The 22,746-nt window shown below is 47.8% G+C and overlaps 1 protein-coding gene across 2 annotated transcripts in view; it reads right to left on the bottom strand.

Annotated features, from left to right (window-relative positions):
• Positions 1–22,746, bottom strand: part of SPEF2 (sperm flagellar and cilia associated 2) — a 1,151,963-nt gene that overhangs the window by 48,793 nt on the left and 1,080,424 nt on the right. For both annotated transcript variants that reach the window (XM_078674939.1, XM_078674940.1), the window contains exons 33-34: positions 8,434–8,625; positions 6,153–6,275 (exon numbers count right to left, since the gene is read on the bottom strand). In XM_078674939.1, the coding sequence (XP_078531065.1) occupies positions 6,153–6,275; positions 8,434–8,625 (315 nt within the window). The remainder of the gene's footprint in view (positions 1–6,152; positions 6,276–8,433; positions 8,626–22,746) is intronic.

The raw sequence follows: 22,746 nt of genomic DNA, 5'->3' as shown, positions 1-22,746 counted from the left end.
GTCCATTTCAACTTCAGGAAAACAACGACCCACCACTGCCCGCAACTAGCCCCCCGAAGATGCTGGAGCAAGATCACCACCAACCAGCTCACCACTGCCCTGGGCCAACACCCTCCCACCAACACTAAGGACCCCAACGAGGCAGCCCACAACCTCACACAGTGGATCACCGACTGCGCCAACGCCCTTGCTCCACTGAAGAACCCTCCAAGCAACCCCGACAGCAAGAAAGTCGCGTGGTTCACCAACGATCTCAAAGACTCCAAGAAATCCTGTCGTGTCCTCGAGAAAGCCTGGCGCCACAACCAATCAACGGAAAACATGACAGCCCTCAAGAACGCCATCCGCAAACACCACCAGCTGATCCGCACCACCAAAAGGTCATCCTTCAGAGATCGTCTGGACAACAACACCCACAACAGCAAGGAACTCTTCAACATCGTGAAAGAGCTCTCGAACCCCAACGCCTGCAACAATGACATTGCGCCATCACAAGACCTCTGCAATTCTCTCGCCACATTCTTCCACCGCAAGATCGCCGACATCCACGACAGCTTCGGCGTTCAGAACACATACCCTGCCACCGAACCGACGCCCCCCAAGACCACCCTACGCACCTGGACACCAGTCAACACGGCAGACACCACCCGCACGATGAACACCATTCACTCGGGCTTCCCAGACGACTCCTGCCCACACCATATTTTCAACAAAGACGACTCCATCATCGCACCCCAACTCCGGGACATCATCAACAACTCCTTCGCATCCGCCACCTTCCCAGAGAGCTGGAAACATGCAGAGATCAACGCCCTCCTGAAGAAACCCAACGCTGACCCCACAGACCTCAAGAACTTCCGCCCCATCTCGCTCCTCCCCTTCCCTGCTAAAGTCATCGAAAAAAACGTCAACAAGCAGCTGACCGCATTCCTCGAGACCAACGGCTCCCACGACCCATCACAGTCCGGATTCTGAGCGAACCACAGCACCGAGACCGCCCTCATCGCAGCCACCGATGACATCAGGACCCTGCTGGACAACAGGGAAACTGCCGCCCTCATCCTCCTCGACCTATCGGCCGCATTCTACACGGTCTGCCATCGCACCCTGACAACCCACCTCCACCACGCCGGGATCCAAGGAAAGGCCCTGGAATGGATCACCTCCTTCCTCTCCGACAGAACCCAAAGAGTCCGTCTCCCGCCCTTCCGCGCAGAAGCCACCAAGATCATCTGCGGCGTACCCCAAGGCTCCTCGCTCAGCCCCACCCTCTTCAATGACTACATGAGCCCCCTCGCAGCCATCGCACGCAAACACAACCTCAACATCATCTCCTACGCAGACGACACCCAACTGATCCTCTCCCTCACCAACGGCCCCGCCACCGCCAAAGTCAGCTTCCAAGACGGAATGAAAGATATCGCGGAATGGATGAAGCTCAGCCGTCTGAAACTGAACTCAGAGAAGACGGAAGTCCTCATCCTCGGCCCATCCATCTCCGCCTGGGACGACTCCTGGTGGCCCCCGGCTCTGGGCACCCCCCCCCCAAGCCCACGAACCACGCACGCAACCTGGGCTTCATCCTTGACTCCTCCCTCACGATGACCAAGCAAGTCTACGCCGTTACATCCTCCTGCTTCAACACCCTCCACATGCTCCGTAAGATCTTCCGCTGGATCCCCACCGGAACCAGGAAGATGGTCACCCAGGCCCTCGTCACCAGCCGCCTGGACGACGGGAACGCCGTCTACGCTGGGACCACTGTCAAACTACAGAAAAGACTCCAGCGCATACAGAACGCATCTGCACGTCTCATCCTGGACATCCCCCGACACAGCCACATCTCCGCCCACCTGAAGGACCTGCACTGGCTCCCCGTCAGCAAGAGGATCACGTTCAGACTCCTCACCCACGCTCACAAAGCTCTCCACGACCAGGGGCCCGAAGACCTTAACAATCACCTCATGTTCTACACCCCTACTCACCAGCTCCGCTCCGCCAGCCTCGCCCTCGCCATCGTCCCACGGATCCGCAGATCCACCACCGGAGGAAGATCCTTCACCTACCTAGCGGCCAAGACTTGGAACACCCTCCCCACCCACCTACGACTAACCCAGGACCATCTCTCCTTCAGGAAGCACCTCAAGACCTGGCTCTTCGAGCAGTAATGCCCCCCCCCCCCTCTCCCAGCGCCTTGCGACCCTCGCGGGTGAGTAGCGCGCTCTATAAATGTTCTTATTGATAGATTGATTGACTCTTTCTCCCGTGAGCATAGGATTTGCTCAACAAAGATTCCAAGACCAGAATCCGGAATCTGGCAACTCTGCGATTCTGCACCACTGTGCACCCAACACCCATGTCCCGAGTTTGAGTGGCCCAAAACCATGAGGTGGTCTCCTCAGCGATGCTGACCTAGTATCTGGTGATACCCCGGTCGGCCTCAAGACGGCACCTGAAGCCTCAACCTGACGCAACTAGTGCTAGAAAGAAGAAACTCATGCCAGAAGACACACCCTGCACCCAAAGCCCCATGGCCAATGGTGTCCAGGCGTCCCCAAAGATTCCAACTTACCTCTCCAGCCAGTGGGTGCCTTCAGGAAGCCTCCTTGCCAAAGCCTGCAGCAACTTTGCCTAACCGAAGGTCCCCATTGAAAAGCAGAGGGCCCCAGGCTTCTCCTTGGCACCCTGCACCAAGCCTCCCCAGTGCCGCTGGTTGAGCAACTCTAGTGCCAACCCAGACCTTGGGGAACTTTGGTACTAACCTCAAACAATCAAAAGATTTGGTACTAACCTCCAAAACTCCCAATTTAATACGCTTACTTACCTGTGAAACTGATAACCATTTTTCTTCAATTGGAACCCATGTTATAAGATTTTGGGCCTAAAATGTTCTAATTGTTGAACTGTTGTTTTGTATGGGAAAATCAGTAACTTTACCTTAAGCCAAGAAAAGTCTTACTTACTGTGTATTGTTACATCCTTGGGTGTGATATCTAGGCATACCAATCCCAGTACTCAAAGTAATCTAAAATCTAAAAATAACTGAAAAGTATTCGAAAATTAATTATTGTGTAATGTAAACTGCTTTTTGAATCAATACCAACCAATAACTATTGCAAATTCAACCCCAACTGCATTTCCTTGTGGAGTCCTGCATTTGAGAGTATATTTTACTTACCTGTGCCCACACTACCACAAAGAGAGCTGTTACTACTTACCGAATTTAGCCTCTGCTATACCTCTGGGGACTCCCTGGACTCTGTGCACACTATACCTTACTTTGGTATGGTATACACAGAGCCAGATTCCTACATCATTCACCAGTTGAGTTGAGGAGGTAGATAAGATTTGATTATAGTGAGCAAAAGAAATGGAATTAGAAATGTGTGAGACAGCTTTCTCAGTCCACGATACGGGCTGTCAGCTCTGTTTTGTTTAAATAAATTATCATTTCAAGATGACTTTGAAGCATTTTTGGTAGACCCAAATACTGAGAATGGAGCACAGGATTTCATGTTTTTATAAACGATGGGAACAAAGAAGGCGGCTGGTAGGGTTAGGGTTGGGAATAATTTTGCTTGAGGATGTAGTGGAGAAGACAAAGAAGATAGCTAAGTGGACTAGAAGGCCAGATAGTGAATTTGATATTATTATTATTATTAAGCGTTCTTATATAGCGCTCGATTACCCGTAGGCATCTCGGCGCTTGCCTTGGGAACCCGTCCTAGTTTTTCCCTGTGAGATACCCGTACTGGGCATCCCCAAGGTGAAAGCCAGGCATCCCGCCGCGGGGGGGGCCGTAGTGGAGAGTAAGCAAGCTGATGCCAAGAGCTGCAGAGTGTGAACCAGTGACTCGAGTAGGCACCAAAACGAGAATTATCGAGTCCGTGGATATTTGGGCTCAAGACCTTGCCGCGTCGGTAATTGAACCCTGGTCCCGGGTCTGACCTCTGCTTCAGGGTCTGCCGCCTCTAACCAGAGAGCCACACTTCTCCTCCATATTGTATAAAGTGCTGTAAGGAGAGTGGTGACTGTAGTTTCAATTTTGTTGAACTTCAGGTGGAATGATGTAACAATGTTGTTGGCATCGAGGTTTGGAATTAGGTAATTCTGATGAAAATGTGTACTATGTAAGTGAAATTATTATATCTTTGAAGTACTGAAAATAACCTTAATTGAGAGCTGCAATGAAGACTATCTGGAGCAACTTTTGTTCAGCCTTTTCTCACCTGGTCCTCTGACACAACTTCGAGAGACCATAATATGAAGGTAGAGGTAACCTCAATCAATGTTTTCGCTATATTTCTCTTGGCCTTATGCTTTGAATGTAACCCTCTACCCACGCGGCACTGAATATAATGCAGTATGAAATAAATAAGTACCTAATTGTATTCCTTACGATGTTCATGGGTGTGTGATTTTTACCATCAGTGCAGGTGAGTAGGCATCATTGCTTTGAGAAAGCAGATACCCAGGAATTAAGAGGGGGACTGTAACAGTAAAGGCAGAGAAGATGATATAAAAGACAGAGTATGGTTCTGAAGGAAAGAATTGTGAAAAGAATTAGGAGTTTGTTTGTATAGCAAGGATGAGCTATGAGGGGTTGGAGATAGACAATTTTCATTTTTGAGAACATTTAGTGCTGAGTTAGGGTTTGATGATTGTGTACAGATGGAAAAATGAATGAGAGTGTGCTGGACCAAAAGTAGCCTTGAACTGGTTGATTTGGTTATGTCTGAGTATGAGGTCCAGAGGACTGGTTTGTGAATAAGTGGGAGAGAAGACAGAAGGAGGGAGGGAGGGAGCAAGAGAGAGAGAGGGAGGGAGCAAGAGAGAGGGGGGGTAGAGAGAGAGCCAGAGAGAGGGAGGGGCAGAGAGAGAGAGGGGGGTAGAGAGAGAGCCAGAGAGAGGGAGGGGCAGAGAGAGGGGGAGAGAGAGGGTGGGAAAGAGAGAAAGTGAGAGAGGGAACGGAGGGGGGAGAAAGAGAGAGAGGGAACGGAGGGGGGAGAAAGAGAGAGAGGGAACGGAGGGGGGAGAAAGAGAGAGAGAGAAGGAGGGGGAGAGAGAGAGCGAGAGAGAGGGCGGGAGAGAGAGAGAGTCAGGAGACGGAGGGGAGGAGAGAGAGAGGTTCAGGGATCGAGAAAAGGAGGGTAGGAGAGAGAGAGGCCGAGAGAGAGGAAGGGAGGGAGAGGGAGAGCAAGAGAGAGAGTGGGGGAAAGAGAGAGAGAGGGAGAGAAAGAGATGAAGGGGGTTTGAGAGAGAGAGGGAGGGAGAGAGAGAGAGAGAGATAAGTTTTCTGTTTCACCAACGAGGCTAAAAGGGAGGAGGAGCATTTTTGGCCAAAGCCAACGAATGATTTGATTCAGAAGATAGATTACCACAATTGTTGTTTCGAAGGGTGCTTTGACTACTAACTGTTCGACAGAGAAGAATTAGTGAAAGTAAATCAGTATTGTGGGACTGGAGAGGTGGATGGCCTTGAATATAGGCTTTCAGTGAGGTAGGAAGGATAGGTTATTGATGAAGAAGAGACATTCAAGCAAGTTCTCCCTATGGAAGGCAGGTGTGAGAACACAGGAGGAAGGAGAAGCAGTGCATGGCGGCTTTAGCTGTGAGGTGCTGGAGGGCGCATAGGCAACACAGCTGTAGACTGTGCGGGTGGGAGTGTGCAGGAGGTGAGATAATGGTGGATGCTGGAGAAACTGGAGAAAGAACAATCTACACGAGGAGGCTGAAGAAAGCAGAAGTTGTGTGGAGATAGAAGAAGGGAGATACAATGCAGTGGAGTTGTGAGTGTGGGAACCTGGAGACAGAAAAGGCCATGCAGAGACAATGGGGCAAGAAGAGGCCTTGACTGTAGGCTGTTTGTATGGCCGCCTGGAGTGAGAAAAAGTGGAGTCACCAAATATATGATGATGGCAGTAAAGCACGATTTATCAATGGAATCTGAATGGGTCGAGCATTTAAGTTCATTAGCATTGTCTTTTATTTAGAATCTGGATTTAGCATTGTCCCATGAGTCATATAAATGAGGCAAATTAAATTAAATTCAAGTAGATGAATGCCAAAACTATCATTCAAACATTTTAATACATTACTGATTTTTCACATACGTATTGTTCACCAAGCAACACTAAACATGAAATACTCACTGGAAGTTTGTACTGATAATCGTTCTTAATGACATCTTCAATGAAAGGATGACGTACAAGTCGCTCGAAACGGATAGGTCCCTGATCAGCTGACCCCAGTTCAAGGAAGATATTAGGTAATTGCTGCAAGACAAGAAACATGTTGTCATATTGCTTAATTAAGAAATGTATTGTTCTGTAAAATACACAACTATGTTTAGGGACAGAACTCTAGACCCTGTCCCATTCCTCATATTAAAATGACCCTGACAGTGTTAGTAACTGAGTGATTGATTATATTATATGAATTCCTTTAAATCCATACTGTGGCACTGTAATGGATTGGAAGGAAGCAGCCTCTGCATCTGACATTAGATATACATAGGCCGCTTGCAACAGACTAGAAGCAGCTAAGGAGAAATACCCCTTCTCCCGACAGCTGCTGTATCATGCTTGACAAGGCAGGGCCATCTGAGGCGGAAGTGGCAAAAATAGGGTGAAATGCTGGATGTGCCATGAGAAGAAGAGACCGCATAAGCTAAGGGAGCCCATCAGGCAGCTGGGGCAGAGTGGTGAGCAGTGGTGCAGCTGTGAGTGCTGAGCTGCAAGTGAGGGAGCAGGCCCCACGTAGGAGATGCACCCGCAGAGGGGAAAGGAATTCTAGAAATGTCCTAAATTGTGATGTGGATGTATGCTATGTGGAGTTCTCAGTGGCACCAATAGTGAAGGAGAAACAGGGTGCTACTACTGGTAGTAGACGCAAGGAATGGGACATCACTACCCCACAGGGAGAGTTGGGCCGATGACCTTGGGCATTTGATCCGAGGCTCAGGGCAAATAAAGGATACAGCAAAGGCGAAGGGCTGCATAGCGATCCTCTGGGTACAAATAGCATGGAAAGAGAAAAAGGGGCTTAGTCTTGCACGAGCATTAACACTGCAGAGAAGCAGCAGGCAGATTTCACTCATCCAGAAAGGTACTCAATAGGGGTTTGGATATTTATGGAACCTCTGGTGTCACAGTGGGAGCGCTGGGAGGGAGGCTGAGGCACATATGTGTTGAGGTTTAAAAAGGCAGGTGGGCAGGCCGAAAAAGAAAAAAGGTAGCACAACGCTACAGAAAAGCATCATTATTGAGATTTGAAAGGGGTATGCTGGAGGAGAAATGATAGATCTACTTCCCGTTCAAGAAAAAGGTTGCATTGGGGAGCAAATCACTTATTTAAAGCGTTGAGGTTACCTGTTATGTAAATGGGGTAAGCCGTATGAGGTTTAGAGTTAACAACATGATGATAACATTGTGTAAGTTATTCTGCAAGGACCTGTCCTGGCTCAAATATAAGCACGCTTTTTACAACTAGCAATGTGCTAGTGTGGCTTTCTCGCCATTCTCCTATAAAACATGAAGACATCGAGGCTACTGCAGTCCCTATCTCAAGCTCTTGAATGCAGGCGCATTTATAATTAATGAATTAATTAATTAACTTAGTTTTTTATTGTTAAAGTGCATCACGGCCCTAGGACAGCCACACAAGAAAAAGAGGAAGGGTAAGACACAGGGAGGGAAACAGTTAACCAAAAAGATTAGTTTTTAGTTTTTTCTGGAAGAGGGTGAAATTGGAGGCCAAATGCATGCCAAAGGAAGGGCATTCTATACGTGTGGCTCAAAATCCTGTAATATCTGCCACACAGCCTTCTTTATTGTATCCAAGATTCCGTTTTTAGGAGTAACTGAACAGAAAGGCCATGCACTGCCCACCCGCTGAGCCAGTAACAATCCCCCCCCCATGGTTTGTGATGTCTTTATATTTTATTAATTCATCTAATATAAAAAATTATCAAGATATAGATAACGAATTATCACAAATGTACACTCATGTAGCTCTGTAATCCTTTAATTAATTTGTTATTGAGTTCTTTCACATCAACTTCATAATTTCTATACAAACAGATGAGAAAATGTGTCTTGAACTAAATATTTCAAATCTGTTATCCTTCCAGTGTATAACTGTCTTTCTCGGGGTACAGCCAACATGTGTTCCACTGCTTCTTCAGGGCTATAACATACAATTTTCTATACTCTTAATATTTTATGGCAAAACCTTTTTGTAACCACTCAGATCAGAGCACATCAGTGGTTTTTGTAGACATCAAGGGGCGTTCCTTAGAACAAATTTCTGAATTAAGCTATGCAAAAATCTACTAATACACATTCAGAAGTAGCTCATAGCTCCACTTAGGAAAATAGTCTCCAGATCTTTATCCTATGGAAATATTCCACAGAAAGTATTCCGTTCACCTACCTTAAAAAAAGTGGCATCTTTGTTCTGCTCACTGAAATATCTATAGTTGTCTCCTTTATCACTTGCTCCTAGCGAGAACACTGTAAACAGAGCTGACAGGGAAATGAGGGTGTCATCGGTGCTGGAAGTATCAACTTCCCTCCCTTGATGGTACTCTGTTCCTGGGTGGAATTCGTCAATTAGCTCAAGAGACTGAAGGTAACAGAGAAACATAATTGATTAGCAGAGAGGTTGCACAGTAGGCAAGGTAACAATTAGTTGTCAAAGCAAAACAAGCGAACAAGTCAAACATCTGAAATATAAATGGTGTTTTAGATGACAAAGCAACTAGAATGTTAATTAGCTACTAGCACTATTGTAAATGTTACTTACCTTTGGTAATGTAGAGACACAGTCTAGCAGCAGATTCATTAACTTTTGAATTCTCACTATACACCAGTCTGGATTCAGAATTGTTTCAGCAGTACCTTTGCGCGCAGGGGGACGGCGTTATATGGCTCCGCGATAACGTTGACTCCGGTCATGACGTCAGTGGAGCCATATAAGTCTCCTATGGCGCGGACGTCACTTTCTTCTGTGAAACCTTCCACTCCAGAACACGGAGCAACTATAGAAACTGGTTGTGGAAGCAGTGTGCCAAAATCTTTGAAACATTAATAAAGAAAAACCATCAAATGGTATGTTAATAGATACCAGACATGTTTTTTAAACAAAACCCCAAAAGAATCAACGAAGCATAGGGCATGAGTGAAACCCGGCACCCTGGTGAATAACCCTCATGTAAGGAATGAAAATCTTACACTCGATAGTCCATTCATCAAAGGTAATGAAGGGCATGGTAATAGCAAAACAATATGAAGTTGTTTGCTGAATCACACCATTACGTGACATATTGATAACGCCAATATAAGGTATGATGATATCAAACAAAGACTTTTAAAGAAAGAAAAAATAAATCAATACTGCCCACTGGTGTCTAATCCAGTGTGAAAGAGAAAACATCCTCCTTCCTAACACCCACACACATTTGGAAAGGGATGGTATGGCAACTTCTAAACAAAACCTATGTTACCAGGCCAATTTGCCTGTTGAATCCCCACATAAGTTGAGATTGTGATTACCAGTATATGAAACCAGTACTGAAAAAAGTGTAGAACTCTTAACTCATTGGTCATTCACATAGGGAGGATGTTGAGGGAGTTAATGAATCTGCGGCTAGACTGTGTCTCTACCAGATATTACATTACCGAAGACAAATACCTTTTACATCTGATAGAGACATCTAGCCGCAGATTCCTAAACTTTTGAATGAAATACCATAGCAATACCCCCCAAAGGGGGGTCTGTGAAATAATCCTACAACAGTTCTCAAAGAGAACAAGTCGGTCATAACTAACAACTGACCAAATATATATAGGAGTAGCAGAAAAAGAGCTTGGTTCTTAATAGAATCCATGCTCACTGTCACAGAACATATAAATAAAAAGCAACCCTACAGGCCCAAGATAATTGATCGGTCCTTGAATGAAAAGGGGGAAAAAACTCTTAAAGAACCATCTATCAGTTAACGGCATTATCCTCTATCCCCAAAGTGGAAAGAGAACTTGTTGGCGAAAAGGCCAGAGTGCAAAGCAAAAATCATGTAATCCGTATTCTTTACAACAGTAAAGAAATATCAGGGAAAAAACTGTCCAGATGAAATCCAAAGAAGGCTCTCAGAACTCATTCCGTTACACCAAAGAAAGATGAAGAATAATACCTCCATGGTATAAAGAATTGTGTTTGAACAAAATGACCACTCAAAGGCTACATAATGCCCTGTAAAGAAACTAAAATGGCACCAAATAGATTTGAATCCAACATAGATATTTATCAATTATGCCAGTTGCATAAAAATGTTGCCACAAAGATGTATTGTCATGGACATATACATAATATATATAATATTGTGTCATAATAGACTCCGAGTTGCCCGACAACTCATAGAATTTTGCTGCTCAACATTTACTTCCGGACCGCAAGTATCTACAAAGCTTGCCCCCACATGACTATCAATGTCATGGTCTGACAGTCAGAACATGGCCCAAGTCATGGGTATGCTCAAAGTAACAAGGCAAGCAAGAAAAGAGAAGCAACAACAACTCATATTAAAACTTCTTACTGTTCTTTTTCTTTTTACACTAAGACCAAAAATGTTTATTGTAAAAGGAAACTGATCTATTAGTGCAGTACCATAACATAAGGAAAAATCGAAATATTTAATAGAAATCATACATGAAATGAATCCTTGTTTGCAACAAGCACATGCAACAACACTTGTATTATGAAACAAAATTTGATCGCAAGAAGCAACTGCCATAATTTTCCAAGGACTTGTAAAACACAGAGGCACAGAGAAAATAGATACATACCCCAAGAGGACAGGTAATATATAACCTTCAGACAGATGTGGAAAGCATTGTAGGAGAATAACAAGAAGAGCTTCCTAAGAAGCCTTAAAAGGCCATACCATGAACTGTATAACCGAAAACAGGTAAGGAATATGCGATTAGAAGTCTCCAACAGATTGTTTACGACACTGCCTACCACACAGCGTAAGAAACAGAGTTCACCCCTTCATAGTCCCAGGATGAACAAATTACTTACCTATCCCCTCCCACAGAGGAGAAGGCCAGCAACTCATGTTATCCAAAGAATACACCATAAACTCAGAACTTACTTGCACACCTTCTTCAAAAAATTTAAGCACTTATAATTAATATGTAGATATGCAGTCCGCTCAGAAAAAGAAATCAGCATACACCATAAAATGCATGCTCCAAAAGATCTTTAATGACGGTTGAACCATAAGAGCATGTATTCAAATGCATACTAAGTGTGAGCTCTGAATCCATCAGTGCCATAATAAATATGGAAACCACAGGTATAGTAAGGACATACTATGCTGATTACTCTAATGAGTAAGGACCAAAGCGATCCTCTGGCATCTTAGCATGATCATATGAAAGACAATGAAAGGTCGAAACCATGCACATTTTAGCATACTGAACTGCTTCAAAGAAGCTTGTGTCAGAAAATGTTCCATACAAGAAGATACATCTCTTGATAATAACCTCTTGAGCACAAAGCTCATCCTCAGAGGTCAAGTGACAAAGGGAAACCTCCCTAGGTCAACTAAATCCATACCAACTTTGGAAAAGGGGAAAATGGTACTGAGAATAAAATATCTGCCCTCTCAGGAACATCAAGTGGTCAAACTAACAATGGACATGTAGAAAGCCCCAACAAAGCTTACTCTCCTATAAAGAAATGGTCTGCATCTCAAGCATAAAGACAAGTTATACCAGTACCAGAAAGTGAAAAATTATGACTCTAAAGACCTGTGTCTATCACAGAAGTGTCTTAACACTGCATCAACTTGACTCCCAAAAAAATGGGCAACATCAAATGGCATGATGACCAAAGTCAACTGGACAGCCTCGGGGAACCCCGAATTTGCCAACCAAGCACAATGCCGTAATGCCGCTGTGATGCCATGGCGCAACGTACAGACTCTGTAGTGCCCATACCACACCTTATGGTAAGCCTAGCAGCCTGTTGACCATCTCTAATCATATCACCATATTCTCACCTCCCCCGTCTGTTTTGGCTACTAAGAAGGGCAACACACATGGTGTGGGCCCTTTCACGCGCTCTTTTTCCAACTTCAACAGCTCGGGCTCTTTGGGTCAGAGGTGGAAGGCTATGCAACGATGTGTCAGGGCCACCGGCTGCACCAACTGATCAATGTGGAGATGGACCATCTGGTTTTTCAGATACCTGATACAGTGGAGGAGTTGGTTAAACACCACGAGTAGGGAGATGAGGGCGCAGAGCTGTACTCCAAATGCGAACTGAATTAGTTGTAGCCGTTCGGCTGTTTGACAGCTGAGTAGCATGTGTGCGCTACATATACTTTCGTCTTCGTGGCTTGAATTTGGTGGCTGATTGTGGTGGCGAAGGCTCCTGCCAGAGGAAGGCTCATGGCGGTGCCATATGCTTGCAGCCTTGTAGTGGTAGGGCACAAATATGGGAGTGTCACCATACCTTGATGTAGAGCCAGAGATATGATGTTAATCAAGAACTTGCTGTTGATGTTGACCGGCAGACTTTAGGATAGTGATTCATTTTGCCACAGGTTGGGAACTTCCGTCCCTTTGCTGGGCAATCACCTTCATGTGGAGTGGGTTTGCGCCAATGCCTGTATGGCTTCGCTGCTTGCTGTGTCTTGAGGCGATCCTTGTTCTTTTGAGGTGAGGAAGTGTCACCTACTTGATTGACAACCTCCGACTTGATGGCCCATTCGAGCGTGGCTTCCATGTGGGCTGCTCTTTTGACTTGCCCATGGTAAGGATCTCATCCATTGTTATTCAGGGCACTTGCAAGATGTGTTCTTGCAGCTTGGCTGATGTGCAGCCCCAGATGCATTGGGCACATGTTTCATCTTGCTCGTTGAGGAGAGTGCACGTGGCCGCCAAATCGAAGAGTCTAGCGCAGAATTCACCTACCGACTTCTCCGGCACCTGGTGGGCTGTCTGAGCAGGAAATGTTCACAGTCTGGATTTGCTAACAGTGCAAAAGAACAAGTTACTTACCTTCGGTAACGATATATCTGTAAGAAACAGTAGTTAGTATTAGATTCCTTACCTTAGAATATCCCCAGGCGTCAGACTGGATCCGGAAATTTTTGCGTAGCAGTACCCTTGCGCGTCGGTAGGCGTCGTCTGCGGCTCCGCGTCCGTCGCTGGCGTCGTGGGCACCGTGACGTCGTCGTCGGAGTACTTAGACGCCGCCTCCGCTTGCTGATGTCAGTTCTTAGACACAGCTTTTCCGAGCCAGAAACGAAGAGCCATGTAAAAAACCAACACTGGGGCCATTGAAACTAGGGCCCTGAAAGGGGATGCCCTTAACCCTAGAGATCAGTTCGCAGAATGGGGAGGATGGATGGGGCGGTAAGGAATCTAATACTAAGTACTGTTTCCTACAGATATATCGTTACCGAAGGTAAGTAACTTGTTCATCTGAAAGAAACAGGTTAGTATTAGATTCCTTACCTTAGAATAGATACCCCAGCAATACCAACCCCAGTGGTGGGTCTGCGATCCAATACTCACACCAGAAAGTCCTGGAGGACGGACTTGGATGTCCAGGCAGTAGTGTCTTGCAAACGTGTGCAGGGATGCCCACGTAGCTGACTGACAGATGTCCTGCAAGGGGACTCCCCGGCCGAGGGCAGTGCTAGCCGCCGTGGCCCGAGTGGAATGGGCCCTCAGCCCAACAGGAGGCTCCTTTCTCGCCAAGGAGTAACATGCCTTGATATACAAGACGACCCACCGAGAGATGGTCCTCTTGTGCACGCCCGTCCCTTCTTAGCGCCCACGTAACCAACAAAGAGTTGATCATCCACCCGGAACTGGCGTGCGCGATCCAGATAGAACGAAATCGCACGTTTTGGGTCCAGACGGTGGAGCCGCTCTTCCTCTTTAGAGGGATGCGGTGGCGAGAAGAAGGTGGGCAAGGTGATAGACTGCCCGATATGGAAGGCCGTGACGACCTTGGGCAGGAAAGATGGCTTAGTCCGCAACACAACCTTGTCCAGATGGACAGAAAGGAAAGGTGGTTTGGATGAAAGAGCCTGGAGCTCACTCACTCTCCTGGCAGAGGTGATGGCAACCAGGAAAGAAGCCTTCAGAGTAAGAAGGTGGAGAGGACAGTTGTGAAGTGGCTCAAAGGGAGCGCACATCAGAAAGGTAACAACAAGGTTCAAGTCCCACTGAGGCATCACAAACGGAACAGGAGGGAACATGTGTGTGATGCCCTTTAGAAAATGAGTTACAATAGGGGACTTGAACAAAGAAGGTTGATCAGGCAGCCGTAGAAAGGCTAAAAGGGCAGAAAGGTAGCCCTTGATAGTGCCCAGAGCAGAGCCCTGCTGGGCAAGAGAAAGAAGGAAGAGAAGAACCTCAGAAAGAGGGGCAGAAAGAGGATCCACAGCCTTTGCTGTGCACCATGCCACAAATTTGTTCCACCTGCAGGCGTATACCGACTTTGTGGAGGGACGCCTGGCTGCCAGAATGACATTACAGACTTCAGGAGGCAAGTCAAATGGCCTCAACTGTCGCCGCTCAATCTCCAAGCATGGAGGTGGAGACTGGACAGGTTCGGGTGGAGGACCGTCCCCTGCTGCTGCGACAGAAGGTCCTCCTGAAGAGGCACACGAACCGGGGGATCGACTGACATACTGAGTAGCTCAGGATACCAGTACCTTCGTATCCAGTCCGGAGCCACAAGGATGACTTGGGCCCGGTCGCGTTTGATCTTCTTAAGCACTCTGGGCAGAAGTGGTATAGGCGGAAAGGCGTACAACAGACCGCAGCTCCACTCGCGACGAAAAAGGTCTCCGACGGAGTGCCCCCTTGGAAATTCTAACGCGCAGAACTGATGACATTGCGCGTTCTCTTCTGTGGCGAATAGATCTAACCAAGGCTCTCCCCACTGCTGAAAGAGGCCTTGCGCCACGTCCGAGTTCAGACGCCATTCGTGATCCATCATGCACCGACGGCTGAGTTTGTCCGCCCTGTTGAACCACCAGGGTCACGCCCTGATGTTCCAGCCACTGCCAGAGGCGCAGAGCCTCCTGGCAAAGGGTTCACGACCCCACCCCGCCCTGTTTGTTGCAGTACCACATGGCGGTGGTGTTGTCCGTGAACACGTGCATTACACTCCCCCGGACAGAGGGGAGGAATGCCTTCAGTGCTAGACGAATCGCCCGCAGCTCCAAAAGGTTGATATGGAGCCGGAACTCCGCCGGAGAGTAGAGGCCTCTGATCTCCGCCTCTCCCATGTGGCCTCCCCAGCTCAGAAGGGACGCGTCCGTCACAACTACGTGCTCCGGCTGGGGAAGGGAGAGGGATCTGCCGCTGACCCAATCGCGGTCCGTGAGCCACCACTGCAGCTGTCTCGCAGTGCCCTCCGAGATCAGGATATGGTCGGATAGGTTGCCCTGATGCTGGGCCCACTGAAACTTCAGGTCCCACTGCAGAGCCCGCATCCGCCACCGGGCGTGATGCACCAGAAGGATGCAGGAGGCCATCAGCCCCAAAAGCCGCAGCATCAACCTGACAGAGACCCGGGATAAAGGCTGAAAGAGTGGAATCAGAGCCTGAAAATCCTGAACCTGCTGTTCGGGAGGATAAACCCGAAACTGCACAAGGTCGAGAACCGCTCCGATGAAGAGGAGCTTCTGAGAGGGGCACTGTTGTGACTTCAGTACATTGATGGAAAACCCCAGCTGGTGCAGGAGGTCTGCCATCGTCTGGAGGTGGCTGACAACTGTCTGGGGCGAGCCCGCCTTCAACAACTAGTCGTCGAGGTAGGGGAAGAATGAAACCCCTAACCTGCTCAGATGAGCTGCGACCACCGCCATCACCTTTGTGAACACCCGTGGGGCGCTGGTAAGGCCGTAGGGGAGCACGGTAAACTGAAAGTGCTCGTGGCCAACCGTGAACCGCAGGTAGCCGGTGGGCTGGCAGGACGGGGATGTGGAAATAAGCGTCCTGCAAGTCCAACGCTACCATCCAGTCTCCTGGGTCTAGGGTAGCCAAAACCTGAGCCAGTGTCAGCATTTTGAACTTCTCCTTCCGGAGGAAGCCGTTTACGTTCCATAGATCCAAGATAGGGCGTAGGCCCCCTTTGCCCTTCTTGGGTACCAGAAAGTAGTGGGAGTAGCAACCACACCCTACTTCTGGCCCAGGAACGCGCTCGATGGCCCCCTTGGCCAAGAGGGCCGTAATTTCCTCCTGCAGAAGTCGCAAATGATCCCCCGATACGCGGTGGTATTGCGGTGGCATGGCTGGAGGGGTCGCCTCGAAGGGGAGGGAGTAGCCCCTTCGGCCGATTTGCAGCACCCACCTGTCCGATGTGACAGTGTGCCAGTGGAGGAGGTGATGGCGAACCCTGCCCCCCACCGGCGTCACATGGGCCTGAAAGCACGGACTAGGAGGGTTTTGAGGCGGATACTGCGGGGGAAAGTGTGGACTGTCCTCGCCGTTGTCCCCTACCGCCGCCACGGCGGTTTCGCCGGCAGTTTCCACGGCTGCCATCGCGTTGGTATTACCCTGCGGTGCGTGGCTGGGAGCCCGTGAGGGGGCGCCCCTTCCTTGACCTCAAAAGGAGCGAAAGGCACCCATTTGCTAGTGCGGGCCGAGAGGCCCAAGGACCTGGCCTTAGCCCTGGAGTCCTTAAAGCCCTCAAGCGCATGGTCTGCCTTGTCGCCGAAAAGGCGACGGCCATCAACCGGCATGTCCATGAGTGTGTTCTGGACATCGGCCGAGAAGTTGGCGGACCTCAACCAGGCGTGGCGACGAATCGCCACCGTCGTTGCCATCGCTCTGCCCAGTGAGTCGGTGGTATCCGGCCCACACCGGCTAGAATACCGTGCTGCATCTCTGCCTTCCACAAGGGCCTGGCCGAGTTTAGCCCGTACCTCCAACGGGCATTCTGGCAGCACGTCCGCTCTGGGTGTAGCGGCCCAAGAGGCATGTGGTGTTAGAAGACCGCAGTCCCAGACTCAGGGAGGAGAATACTTTTTTGCCGTACTGCTCATACCTCTTGGATTCCCTGTCAGGCGGAGCCAACGGGAATGCGGTCTGGGAATTTGAGGCCTGGATAACCAGGCTCTCAGGGGTGGGGTGGGTGGACAGGAAACAAGGGTTGCCCGGGGCCGGGCGGTGGCGTCTGGCCACGTTCCTATCTACAGGCGAACCTGTAGCGGGCCTGGACCAAGTGCCCAAAAGAACGTCGGTCAAGGCCTCGTTAAACGGCAGCAGAGGCTCAGCCGAGCTTGACTGAGGTTTAAGGACCTCAGTGAGGAGGTTAAGTCCTCACGGCCGCGACGGGGAGCTCAAGACCCAAGGCCTTGGCCGCCCGCGTCAACACCACGCTGTAGGTTGCCCCCTCCTCCGTAGCCACGGTAGGAGGTGGGACAAAACCAGTGTCTGGCGAGGTGTCCAGACCACTGGCATCCCCAAGTCCACCTGTCCAGTCCTCCTGGGACTGACACTCTCGTGTCAGAGGGTCCTCAGACCCCTCCCAATTCTCCTCATCACCCATCTCCCTGATATTCAGGGTTGTCAAATGATGGGGCCGGTTCATTGAAGTAAAACTCTCCAAACGGCGTCGAGAGCGGCGCCGCTCCGACGCCAGAACCGGATCGAGGGAGGCATCGGGGATGGCGCCGCCCGAAGACGGCGCCGGAGGTGACACCTGAGGGACCGGCACCGGTGAGGTCGTTAGGTCAACCGGCGACGACCCGGATCCAGAAGCGGATCCAGTGGGGCCCTGCGGCGCCGAGCCCGAATGCGCCGGCGGCTTCGGGGCCAAAGCCCCCGACCCGCTAGGGCCCCCAGACGGGTCAGCTGGGCCCGAAGGCACCGCGGAGCCCGCCGGAGGAGTGAGAGACCTCATGGCCATGAGGAAACGTTCGATCTCCTCCGACAGCGCATTCGGCCCAGGGACCGGAGCGTTTGGGGCCGGACGCGACGCCCTCGACTCCGACAGAGCCGCGAGGGTGGTGTCACCCGAACCCCCGGCCGCATCGCGCCAGCGTCGGGGGGAGTCAGAGGAGCGATGACGTCTCTTCGACTTCTTGTGCTTACCTGACGACTTTGACCCTGAGGAGTGATGTCGACTCCTGGAGCTATGGTGGCTCCGATCCCGCGACCGGTCCCTCAACCTCCGACCGGACCGGGACCTTTCGCGGCGCGGGGCCGACTGCCGGAGCTCGAGTTGCTTGCGGGACCGCTCTCGCCTAGCTTTCAAAGTCAGGGCCCGGCAGTCGGAGCAGGTCTTGTCGTCATGGTCGACGCCGAGATAGTGGAGACACCGACGGTGAGGGTCGGTGACCAACATCAGTCGGTCGCAATCCTCACAAGGCTTAAAACCTGGCATCCCTACCGGCACCGTTCGGAGTCGAAGACTCGAAAAATGATCAAAAAGGATCATAAAAGTTTTAGTAAAGAAATGACTAAGGTACCACTTTTTCCGGATCTGCGCTGCTGGCGCGGAAAAAAGAAGAACTGACATCAGCAGGCAGAGGCGGCATATAAGTACTCCGACGACGTCATCACGTCGCCCACGACGCCGACGACGGACGCGGAGCCGCAGATGATGCCTACCGACGCGCAAGGGTACGCAAAAATTTCCGGATCCAGTCTGACGCCTGGGGATATTCTAAGGTAAGGAATCTAATACTAACCTATTTCTTTCCGATTGAGCAGTCAGCACGGTTTTGAGCATGATGTATGTATGGGGAGGTCCAGCTTTGTACACCTTTTTGGACAATTTGTGAATGGCAAGATGGAGAATCAACAGTTGTTGTCTGCCTACCTCAAGGCTGACCGCTGCAAAGTATGTCTCTAGGTGTTCCAACCAATGCAAAGAGCTTTCCTAGGCAGTATTTAGGATTCAATTAACATGCTGGCTGGTCAGACATCAAACAGTGGGGGATAACGCTGGGTCAGATCCCCTGAACACTAGATAGGGAATCCTTTCTCATGCACTGTTCAATTTCTCTCATATAGACAGATCCCCTGAACACTAGATAGAGAATCCTTTCTCATGCACTGTTCAATTTCTCTCATATAGACTTAGACGTATTGTTGAGGTACTCTAGACATCCCATCATGGACAACTACAAACGTTTGGTTTCTCTGATGAGGAATTCGCCCTCTTAGTGGGTACAAGTACTTCATTTGGTAATATTGCTAATGTATCGAAACAACATAATGATGATTCCATCGAACTTCTAAATCTAAAAAAGAAAATCAAAAGAATAGAAGCCCACGGGGACTTTATGTTGGACTATTTAAAAGCTGGTGTCATTCCCCAAGGCCTTAAAGTAAGAAATATCCCTGGTCTCTTCGTAGAGTTTCGGAAATTTCTAGAAAGGTGGAGCATGATCGCCAATCGATGCTCACGCGATCTGATGATGTTAATTATAGAAACCGCTAGAATCAGACTAATACCAACTCCACTGATTTCCATTCTAGACCACAAATCAGAACATTTTCTGATAGTTCCAACTCTGAAGGAGAAAATAGCTATCAATTTCAAGAGCAACCAAGAATAAATCACCAATATAACACCAACTATCAGCCTTTTTTAGCCCAACGCGGGACCCGCAGAGGGCGGCAACGAGTACAGTTTCAAACACCAAGGCGAGGGAACTTTGCCCCCCAGATGAGAGGGAACTACCAACAAACAGAGAACCCAAATTTTCTGGAAACAAGAAGCAAACAGTATTTAAGGTAGACAAAACTATTCCCATTTTTAACCTCTCAAAGGAAACTCTCGATCCAGACTGTATACGGCTACTTTCAAAAGGCTTATCTTATGTCCCACATTGTCAAACAAACAAATTTGAGCTTTACACAGACATACAAGCCTTTTTCCGGAAGATCTGACTACAAAAATATTTCTCCAATAACAATCAACCGATTATGACTACTCCTTATACTAATCTTCGAGTACCCTCTACCTTTACTCCCACTCTTGACCAAGTTGGCCCAGAGGTGGGAATCTTTGAACAAGTGGTACTCACACGCTTGACACCACGACTCGATTTATACCAAAACCATCTTATAATCTTGACAGAGAGGAATTCACATGTCTGAACTCCCTTAAAGCAAATACAGACTTAACAATAAAAACATGTGACAAGGGCGGTGGTATAGTGCTTGTAGACACTACCACCTATGAGCAAAACATTTTATTGTTATTGAATGATTCCCAATTTTATACAAAACTAGGGAAAGACCCCACAAAGCAGGTACAGTTGGCAATTAACCGGCTGGTCCATGCCGCTCTATAAAAGGGTGAAATAAATAACAAAGAATTTGATTTTCTAACTACCTCGAAAGCAATCATGCCATGCATTTACGGGGTACCGAAAATACACAAGCACCTCCTAGATCCTCCCTATCGGCCCATCGTATCTACTCTAGGCTCCATCACAGAACCTCTCTCTAGATACACAGATCGATGGTTGAATCCTTACAAATCTCACATACCTTCTTACATTAAAGATACAAGAGATATGATAAACCTAGTAGAGGATCTTCCTTTAAATTTTAACCAAGACACCCTAGTAACTCAGCAACATTCCTCAGCAAGCAGCTTTGACTGCGGTCGCTTGGTTCATTGACAAATATGAAATCCCAGGTCCTAAACTATTCATCTTAGAATGTTTAAAAATAGTGCTCACTGAAAATACTTTTGAATTTGGCAGCCACCTCTACAAACAAATAAAGGGAGTGAGTATGGGGGCCACGGCAGCACCATCAGTAGCAAACATCTATATGGCCACATTTGAACAAAAACACATCCACAATGAACTAGCTCCCTTTTTTGAATCAGTGAAACACTGGTCGCGCTATATCGACGACATTTTCTTTATTTGGTCAGACACCACCGACAAATTGGAGGAATTTCTGCTATGGCTTAATGCCATTGATATAAACTTAAAGTTTACTAGCCACACCAGCAAACGCAAAGTTAAGTTTCTGGACATAATCATTAAAAGCACAGACAATCATCTTGAGGTGGATTTATACACTAAACCCACTAGTCGGAACACGTTGCTCCATTTTGACAGTTACTACCCCAGAGCGCAGAAACAGAGTATTCCGTTCGGACAATTTCTCCGACTCAGGCGTAACTGTACAAATCTAATTGATTACGATACACAAGCAACCATCATCAAGCAGAAATTCTTGACCAGAGGTTATCCTCATAGATTAATACGAGAGGCTTTCAAAAGAGCGAGATTCTACGATAGAGATGTGTTACTCCGTCCCAAAATCTCCAATGACACCCCAAACCAATTGATATGTGTTACCAAACACTCAACTCTCAATAATCAGGTGAGACAGATAATTAACGCTAACTGGCATATCTTGAACAGTGGACAACAAGCTCAGAAGAAATTACAGAAACCCCGTTTTGCACACAGACGAAATAAAAATATCAAAGATCTAATCGTTCACTCTAGGTTCACCAAGAAAATACCTTACATACAAAAAAAACAGAGATGGCCTCAACTCAATGTAAAGCCTGCATGGGGGCAATCGAAGGAGAATCCCTTACCCACAATAAGATTGTTATCCAGTCTTGTGTCATGTGCAATTGTAAAACAAGTAACGTGATTTATCTTATAATATGCCCCTGTAATCAAGGGTATGTTGGAGAAACCTCAAGAGCAGTAGCAACAAGACTTACAGAACACCGATCAGCAATTCGGACAGCCAAACTTAATGCACCGATGGTTAAACATTATGTTGATTTAAAACATTCTCCCAATGACATGAGATATAGATATAGATGGTGCATCCTAGAAAAAATCCGCAATACCAATGAAATGAAAGGTGAAAACATCAGGAAAAAACGTGAAGTATTCTGGATATTTAACCCTAGATACTCATAAAAATGGATTAAATTTGGAGCTACCTTGGGAAAATGCCATCCTCTATAACAGCTAAATGAATATAGGCAGCATATTAGCCATCTGTATATCTCTGCAAACAACGACATACTTTAATTGCAGATTGTGCCCCTCCTGACAATCTTCCATTGTCTATTTATTCTGAAAATGAGCTCCATTCCATTTAATTCACCCCCTCTATGTATTTGTTTAAAATTATATCTGTCCACAATTATCAGTACTCCCGTTTACACGCCTGTATTGATAAGTTCGCCTCCTATATATAAATATCACCTCTTGACTTTAATCGATAAACACAGCGGAATAGTATGTTTTCCATGCCTATCCTATGGAGACCCATGTGACACTAAAGGTAGGACTAAAAACGCCACTACCCAGAGAGCCGCATTGCTCGTCCATGGCGGATCCCAATTTCCCGGCGACTACTGACTCATAAGGTAAGGGTCTCTGAGCGATGCGACTTTAGGCCCTTTGGTGCTGGATTCTATGTGGCAAATTACCGTAGTTAATTTGTCTCACAGCACCCCTGTTCAGTTCACTCCCATATACTTACTCCCGGTCTGTTTTTCCATGCAGGCCTCACCAGTTGGGCAGCCTTTCCGGCACGAAAGTTACCACTCCCTGCCCGATTCTCGTATTTAGCTCGGTTCATGCAACCAAAACTCCCAACGACTTTTAGCTTGGTAAGTAAATGGAACTTCGATTCTATAAAAAAAAATCCCTCATTAAAATACCATTACAACCTCGCATTAATTGCGGCATTATGTGAATTTCCC

This window comes from Lissotriton helveticus, chromosome 2_1 (genome assembly GCF_964261635.1).
Source record: "Lissotriton helveticus chromosome 2_1, aLisHel1.1, whole genome shotgun sequence".
Lineage (NCBI taxonomy): Eukaryota > Metazoa > Chordata > Amphibia > Caudata > Salamandridae > Lissotriton > Lissotriton helveticus.
This window is presented reverse-complemented; position numbering and strand designations above follow the sequence as displayed.